Genomic DNA, 9,250 nt, shown 5'->3' with positions numbered 1-9,250 from the left:
TAGTATGAGGTGGTACTTCTCAAAAACACCTGAAGTGATCAGGAGGCTACATTTATGGAAAGCACGTAACAACAACAAATGGAATTTTCCTTCTAACGCAGTCAGGTTGTTTAGAGATCCGTTACCCGTTGAACCTGTTCCAGTTAACTGTCAATTTACTCAACACTAGATCAGCTCCCCAACTCTAAACAGGAGCGTCAGCAAGCTTTCCTCAACACAAGTTAAATTCTGCCTCCCTGGAAGTACAACTGCAAAGCTGCTGTCATTCTCCTAAATCTGTTCAGATTTTTCATCTCAGCCACTCTGGGAAACTGAATTAATAAATAGAAAAATGGTAACTCTAACAATCTCCTCCCTTATCACCCACATTCCTCCTTTAAACTGGCTGATATTTTTGACTTATCCCTTTAAGCTCCCCAAGCTGAAAATATGCGCAGAATTCAATGGAAGTGACATGCCACAACTTTGAAGCTAGTGACAAAAAATGACTGGCACCCATATCTTCCCTAAAGTCAAGAAACGAGGCAGACACAAGAGACTGCATAAATTAAATAACCCCTTAAATGCCAAGAAAAAAATTGGGAGGTACAATCCACATCACGCCCCAGCACAAGTATCGTATGGTAAATCCTCAGCCAACCTGTAGCAATCCTAGCACTACTATGCTCAAGTGAGTCACACAGATTTACTCCAGACAAAGATCAAGCCTATTAGATCTGATATTTCTTCTACCTGTGATATTTATCATCTCAGACAATGATTTAGCTCTCTGCCAAACAATCTTATGAGTCCCATTTTACATAACTCGTGGCATAAGTCCATTCAGCTTATGTCAGCATCACCACATTAATCACAGCCACAGGGATTTGATTTTTTCCCAGCCTAGCTGCGGCAGCAAGAGGCCAAAACAAGCACTGGCACAGCCAGACCTACGGCACCGTGATATCACGTGCGCCTTGCCTCCCCAGTAGCTTTCTACAGCTATTACTGACAGGCCACAGATCTTCAGAGCTGTGTTGAATTTTCATAACCATCCTTCTTGCCTCGTGAAACAGCGCTGCTCTTGCCCCTTTGCTTTCTTTTGCTGGGTTTTCCTCTTCCTGAGCCAGCCCGGTGCCTACAGACAGTGCAGGGATCCTGCTTCAGAGCTGTCAGAGCATCAGAAGAAGCCCCAGCGCTCAGCACAGGACTGTACCATCTGGCCGTGTCGCTCACCTCCAAGCACCCTCATTACCTTAAACTCTGACTCTGAGCAGCTTTGGAGAACAGGGGCCAGATCATCCCCAGCACTGATTGCAGGAGAAAACAGTAAGAGGTGAGATACTGATCAAGAAGCAGGTAACAGCCCGATGCCCCCTACACACACAGGTGGACGCCCTCTGCTCCTCCTTACTGAAAAATAAAACTCACTCTCCTTCTGGAGGAGAAAATCAGGATCAAGCCCTGGTTGTCACAGGAGCTAGAAGAAGTCCTCATTACTTCGAGGGAAGGATTTCATCCCACTGCATATTACAAGACCCAAATTATGTGCGTATCTTATGGTTCAGAAGGGAGCCCCAAATCCCAAAGGTACGGTGAAGACCCAGTCGTGTTGCCCACTCCCTGTTTTGAAAATGCTGCATTTCACAGCTTCCCTGTCTCATCCAAGTTCCTTTTCCTCTGTCAACACAACCAGAGTTCATCGAGAATCGCTGTAATAATAGACTTGTATAAGCTATATCCTTTGGCCTCCGCCTGCCGTTAACTCCTGCCAGGATGGCTGGCATTAGTCAGCTTTAGTTCTGCCTCAGGAAAACATCAAAAAGAAACTACAGCCTTGCCACAGCTGTGCCACAGAAGTTCTGTACCGCACTTGAGCATCTGTAGCCCCTTTGTAACCTTCTACCACCTTTTGTAGTATTTCAAAAGCTGAAATGGGTTTTTAAACAAACAAGTCCCTTTTGCATGAGGAAAATGAAAAGCAACTCCAATTTCTATGTAAAACAACAAAAATAGGGTAATGACCAGTGAGGAGGGAAATGCACAGCCATTAGAAGTGCCATGAGAACTCACCCACGCTTTAATGGATGGGCACAAATATGCTGCTCCAGTAAAAAGAAGGAACAAATCCTGATCGGCAGCACAAAGCAGAGTTGTTCTGATTCATATTTTATGCTGGCAGCTACAGACAGTATCACTGTCCAATGGCCTACTCGGATGTGCAGGATGTTTTCAGCTGCTGAGGACAAAGAACTGACTGTGAGCGCTTTCACAGTTGCTGCAGATATGGCCAAACACGCAGACCTCATACAATGATTTCCTGGTATTTGATGTTCCCAGCCTTTGGCCAAACTAAACGCATTAAAAATGAGATTTGTCTCTCAAAATTTCTTGCCCCAAGTGAGCAGCGCCTGATGGTCTCAGAGGCCACCCACGTCTTGGACAAAGGATCACATGAATGCTTCTCTATGTCAGCAGCAAATCCCACAACTGTTGAACACCACCGCAGACATCTTCAGAGAATCCCTCTCTAACCACTGCCTTAGAGAATAGCAGGCTTTGGCCGAGGATCGCTCATCTAGGCAGGCCCCAGGGATGCCTTGTCCAGTGTTCGACCCTGATGTGATGGCTAAAAGAGCAGGAAACCACCTGGCTCTGTTTCCAGTTTATACCACAAGACCATCGTACACACGGGTGTGCAACTTCCAGGTTTGAGTCAAAACATATTGTGCCCCTCCCTCCCCGCTTCTACTAATGGACTTGTAAAAGGTGCCGCCCATGCTGCCCCTGTTATTAAAGCCTTTACAAGCAATCTTTTTCCTCTTTTTACTCAATTATTAAAGTCTGTGACTTGCACAACTGCACTGCATGTTACCCCTTTAGCCACTTTAATTAACCATTCTTTTGTGCCGATTCCTCTCTTCTCCACGTTCCCTAGGGATTTTCCACATGCCAGCATATCAAATGCTTTGGAGAAATTTAGGCAAGAAATCTGCTAGACACAACTTTTGTTCAGAGACTTGGTCGAGCTAGGGAAGATACCGTGTTAGTCAAACACGACGTACCTTCAGTAAACTCAAGTTTAGGTGCACGCTGCTCACAACTGTCTGAGGCTGAGGCAAGTAAAATGAGAATCCCTTAGAGCCATCTTCTTGTTACACAGTCCCTAAGAAATCTGCAATTTCACTTTGAGTTCCTTGAGCCAAGTTATTCCCATGGGTGTACAAACCAGTCACAGAGAACCAAACGCTACTTTGTTTGGACAATGTAAATAACATCAGCAGTTTGAGTATAACCAGGCCAGTCTTGCAATGGTGTAAGTGATAGAAATTATTCTTAAAGAACGTACAAAGTGTCAGTCACAATAAATCATACAGAACAGGAGTTTCTATATTAAGACTTAACCTTCCTAAGCTCCTTCACAAAAAAAAAAAAAAAGGAAAATAATCCTCTTTAAGAAGTCTCTTGTGTCAAATTATACAACAATCAATTCCTACAAACACTAACAGAGCTACTCAACAAGGTAGACTCAGCCCTACCTACATTAAAAGCTGTCCGAAGCCTGACCAAGCTCCCAGATGCTTGGATGCGAGATGTTCCCAGGTGCTCCCACAGGGCTTGGATTCCTGCCAGCAACTCCACGCTTCTTATCCTCCTCTGGTCTCAAAGCAGCTACGAAGTCAGTATACAGCGTTTGGCCAGCACAACAGAACTGGAACCAGCACACAGCAAAAACTTCATCAAATTACTTAACTGGCCTCAATACAACGGTGTAGTTTTGCCATTTAAGGTGAAAGTCAAGACTGGCAATGGAGGCCCCATTCCCCACAACAGCAGTGGGCAACACTGGCTACCATTTTATTTCTTGGTTTCCAATTCTTTCGTTTTCAGCTAGGTTTATATCCATTACATCCCACATCCATAGCTGACCTGTTCAGTTAGTTATACACCATTGCTTGGGCTAAGAAATACTGACTTCTAATACCGCATAGCTTTTAACCAGAAAATGAGATGCAACAAATTCTGCCACCCAATCTGTCAAGCTTAGCTATTCTTATTAAGGAAAAAAACCCCAAACAACCCCCCCAAAAAACGCGCAACCACCACAACAAAAGTCTGTAGGACTAGAAAACCTGTAAAATTGGGAAACAAAAGTCAGCTTATGGCTGTTAAACAAGCTGCGCCTCCCCAAAGTTTTAGAAGCATGAATCCAAGGGGAAAAGCACGGATAGGTGCTTTCTGTGTCACCCACAATATTATTTGTAGGGTTTCCCTGCCTTGCCACAAACAATCAAAAGATTGTGTTTCTCAGCTATAACATGGAATTCTCTCACAGAGACTTTAAATATTCGTATCGATATATCAGCACCTTCTATATAATCTATATGCATTTGGAAAGCTATCCGATTTCCATAACGATGCAATACGAAAAGAATGGAATAGTCAGGATGTTCTTAAGACATAAAAGGCAAGAGAAGCAATCTTGCAAGAAGTCCCTTTCACCCCTACCAGTTTAAGACACACTAATGCCATCACTGCATCTTTATCATCTTTGATTAGTGTTTAACAGAACGAACATGTACAACTTAGTCCGTTTTATTTTTATTGCTCCATGCCTGGCTGTCAATAGAAAGCATGGGGAAATTGTTTGAACACTGAGAAAGCAACAGCATCTCTGTTCAAGAGCTACTGAAGACTAGAAGCAAAGCAAGATAAACTTGAAAGCTCTAATGGAACATTAAGTGCAACTCCACAGGTGCTCCAAGTTGCGCTCTCCACCTGCTTTATAACAGGGATCCATTCCTTATACACATTCTGGATCAAAAAAAATAATAATTCTATTTAAATAATTAATTCAGAATTCAGCCTGAAAAAGAAACCCCAAACCAACAAACAAGTCTTAAAAAAAAGCCTTATGATACCAATCTTTATTCAAGATGGACTGAAAAGAAATAACTTACTAACGCTTCATTTATTTACCCTGAACACAGAACTCAAAATTATCCTACTTAGCATTAACCATTTTAAAATGAGCTGATGAGCTCCAGTTTATTTCAAGTACATAAAAATTTGAAGGCAACGGAGAATGTAGTTACCATTTTTCTATGTGTGTGTATTTATATAAATCATGTATATACATACATATTTTGCTGCCACCTTGTGAACAGTCTCTGAATAAGGAGGTTTAGTTCATACAGACCCAATTCTGCCGTCTTCATTCACGTTTAGCTCAACTGACTTCAGTATAGACACTTTCTGAACAGGTATGCAATGTGAAAAAGGCTGGCTGAATCAGATGCTTAGCAAAGAAAATTTGTAAAGGCTGAATAAAACAACAATTATTCTTCTGCAATTTCCATACACTTTTGTGTCACAGTTTATTGCCACAAACATTATGGAAAATATCACTAAATTCTTTCTGATAAAAATATTGCAGCTTTGCATCCAAGTTGTATAGCTGTCTTCAAGACTGAATAAGCTGGTGCCTGTAAAACATAGAATAAGAGATTAAATACATCTAATGAAGTGGGTTTTTTGAACCAGATTGTGGTAAAGAATAGTAAGCATTATCTAAAAAACTAAAAACACAAAGAAAAAAACATGACCAAAAATCATCTGTATTTGTAGCCTAATCTACCCTAATCTAAACGACCCTAAATTAAAAATTATCAACTTCACACTTCCATTTCTCCACAAATGTAAGTCAAGAGAGAAAAGGGAGAGAAGTCACACATTCCTCATACGGTATTCAAGGGAGCATGGAATTTGTATTTCACACTTCCTAACATGGTTGTGTTTGCCTATCAAGATGATGTCTCAAGTTCCCAGCTGTATGCATAGCACAAAAATATTTAATCTAAACTCAGAATAAAATCAAAAACTGTGCAGGGGACACCTCTCAGGAAAACACCATCACTTTAACACTTGACATGAGTTCCAACAGATTCAATTCAGCTCTAGAAAAATGAAAGTTGTAATATGCAGTGCTTTCTTATATTTATCTTTGGGAAAGAATATCAAGCACCTTATTTTCTATTTCTCAAATAAAGAACTACGTCACAGTCACTGGATAAGGAAGAGAAGAATATCACATCTACATCCTCACTCACAGTGCCAATTAGTTAACATTGTACTTACCCCTTCTGCATCATGCTCAAGCCCAATGTCATGGTGCTCCCGTTCATCATCCCGAAATTGTTTTATTATCTTTTAAAAAAAAAAGCAGCAGTTAATTAGTAAGTCTACTTTGCAGAGAAGTGAAGGCAGCTAGTATACACAACCAATGTCAACCATTGCATGCACTATCTGAGGCCCGGGTCTCTCAAAAGCTTCTCAAAGACCCGAATCTCCAATTCAGTGAGAAGGGGATTATTTATAGCATTCCCCAAACCTACAGTTCTTTTAATTTTCTCCAAAAAAGTCCTTGAAAACTAAGCTGCTGTTAGATATATCACTATCTCTTCCACCGTTTCAAGAAAACCTACAACCTATAGTCATAGTAACTCATAACACTAATTACTTTCACACATACAAATTATTCAATTTAAATAATGAAGTTAAGGTCCCTGGCTTGCCAGATCATCAGTAAGGGTACTTCCCCGTAAGCCAACAGGGGTTTTGTCCATTCTAGCATGCTCTAAAGGACACTATTTTTCTCTTCTAATTTTTCAACTGGGACAAAATGGTTTAAAGATTTTTTTCCCTTGAGATGCCTGCAGAGGACTAGGATTGCTTCATAAAGTGCGCAGAGTTTACAGACACCCAAGCACTGTCCCTACCCAACAGGTTCGCATCACTTTTGGTTTCATCGCTAGTCCTCCTCATACTGACACTGTGCACAACCTTGCTGCTTAGCTTTTTCTCTTTATTTTGTGCCCTCTCAGTTTAGTCTTTATTGTCAGGGGTATTTTCCTTGCGCACGTGTCAGCAAAACCAGGGTTACTTCAGACACTATTTCTGTAACAAGAAGACACGTTTAGAGTAACCAGACTTGGCTATACGTTAAACTAAGCACAATGGGAACATACTGACAGTTAGCAGTGTTAGCAGTTAACTGAAAATGAACATACAGATCCTAAAGCAAGCTCCCACCAGTCAGAGCACAAATGAGCTCCACATGCTGCATGTGGAAACAGGTCAGTCTCTCACAAGCACCCTACAGGAACATGTCCCACTTTGATGCCTAAAACTTGGGAAATAATTTTCTTGCAGAGCTAACAAGCATTAGCACCCTACGTGCTCCGAACAGTGCTCAGGACTGGAACCTGAATGGGTTGCTGGCTGACAGCAGGCTCAATAGGAGCCACCAGTGTGCCCTGGCAGCCAAGAGGGCAAGCCGCATCCTGAGAGGCATCAAACACAGCACGACCAGCCGGTCAAGAGAGGGGACTGTCCCGCTGTATTCAGCATTGGTGTGGCCTCATCTCGAGTACTGTGTGCCGTTCTGGGCCCCACAATTTAAGAAGGATGTGAAGGTCCTTGAATACATCCAGGGGAGAGCAACAAAGGTGGTGCAAGGGCTGGAAGGCATGTCCTGTGAGGGGCAGCTAAGGACACTGGGCTTGTCTGGTTTGGAGAAAAGGAGGCTGAGGGGCAACCTCATTGCTCTCTGCAGCTTCCTGAGGAGGGGACGTGGAGAGGGAAGTGCTGAGCTCTGCTCCCTGGGATCCCATGATAGGACACATGGGAATGGTTAAGAGGCTCAGACTGGACATGAGGAAGCATTTCTTTACTGAGAGGGTGGTCAAACACTGGAACAGGCTTCCTAGAGAGGTGGTCAATGCCCCAAGCCTGTCAGTGTTTAAGAGGCATTTGGACAATGCCTTTAACAACATGCATTAACTTGGTCAGCCCTGAATCGGTCAGGCAGTTGGACTCCATGATCGCTGCAGGTCCCTTCCAACTGAAATAGTCTACCCTGCTCTAACTATATAATCATATCCAGCACAAGCAAACTGTTACTACACAATCATATTTTCTCCTTTTGTTTTTCCCCTAAACCCTTCCTTTCAATTAAAAGTAATAAAAATTAAACCACAGGTCTCATAATCAAAAGGGAAATGCTGAATTACTGAAAGCATGCTCAAGCTAATCCAACATACATTTTAATTTTGGTGCCTGATCAATCTAGTGCTGCTGGAGGAAAAACCATCCTTTTACTTAAAAGAAACTTAAAGTTTCTGTTGACTTCAGCATTTTAAGTGACAGAACAAAACCAGATCTACAGTAAACTCTATGAACAATATTATTTTCAAAGGCTAAAGTCACATTAGATAATTAAATAAGTTAAACTACTTTTAAAGACATAGTTAATACCTGTAATAGTTCTTTGTACTTTTCTGGATCTTCTTCCACAAGAGTTCGGATCTGGCTGTTGTAATGATCCGATATACTCTCTTCCACTGCCACCGTGCAGGCCATTGCACCTTTCTTTCCAAGTAAAGCACTTCCAGCCCCTATGATTGTGGTACCAAACATACACAAATGATGAAACCTGAAGCAACGCAAATAAGTTGCACATTTGAAGACTTTGCAAAACAACAATAACAGTAATAATACAGACTCACCTAAGACAAAGCCTGCTACATTCCAAAAAGGCAATAAAACAGTAGGTCGAACTCTGTATGCAACCATTAGTTCATTGAACTTTTTCAGGTGGTCTTTTTCTTGATTCCACATTTGCTGCAAAAGAACCAGATCACAGTAAAGTATACAACCAGGAAAATTAAGCTTTTCAAATAAAACAAATAAACGCAAAGCTCAGGCCACTCACACTTTGACTGCAGAGGTAACACTAACGTTTCCTCTTTGTGATGCAAAGGAAGAAGGGCAGATGAGGAGAGTTATAAATCAGCAACATAAAAACATTTGCAGAATAAGAGTCTTTGTGACAACACTAGAGCAACTGTGGCATTGGTAACTCGCTCACCACATAGTACCTCCATCTAATCCCACCACTCTTCATAAACCCACGTTTAAACGCGCTTAGGAAGAGACGGGCAGCTACCTCACTATGAGAGCTATGACCCTACAACTTCATTCCACCACTGCGGATCAAATGCAAACTAACTGGCAACGCGGCGATCGCTTTTAAGGCCCACTAACCTGGATAATCGGTCCCACACTTGATCGACCCAAGACGGCCATTTGCCCCGCATAAATGCGATTCGCCCCGTACTCCCCCGCGTGGTCCACGCGGATGATGCGGTCTATGACGGGCTTGTTGATGCCCTCCGGAGTCGCTCGCGTGCTGCGAAGCCTGCGGGAAGCC

At 42.3% G+C, this 9,250-nt stretch overlaps 1 protein-coding gene across 1 annotated transcript; it reads right to left on the bottom strand.

Moving 5' to 3' along the window:
* Positions 1-4,895: 4,895 nt before the first annotated feature.
* Positions 4,896-9,244, bottom strand: COQ7 (coenzyme Q7, hydroxylase). The gene is made up of 5 exons (XM_009649566.2): positions 9,085-9,244; positions 8,547-8,661; positions 8,296-8,435; positions 6,118-6,186; positions 4,896-5,465 (listed from the first exon to the last, which is right to left on the bottom strand). The coding sequence occupies exons 1-5, from the start codon at positions 9,124-9,126 to the stop codon at positions 5,388-5,390; spliced, it is 444 nt and encodes a 147-aa protein (XP_009647861.1). The 5' UTR covers positions 9,127-9,244; the 3' UTR covers positions 4,896-5,387.
* Between the last annotated feature and the right edge of the window lie 6 nt (positions 9,245-9,250).

Source organism: Egretta garzetta, unplaced genomic scaffold, assembly GCF_000687185.1.
Source record: "Egretta garzetta isolate BGI_Z169 unplaced genomic scaffold, ASM68718v1 scaffold292, whole genome shotgun sequence".
NCBI lineage: Eukaryota > Metazoa > Chordata > Aves > Pelecaniformes > Ardeidae > Egretta > Egretta garzetta.
Note: the sequence above shows the minus strand (reverse complement) of the source record. Positions and strands in the feature narration are given on the sequence as shown.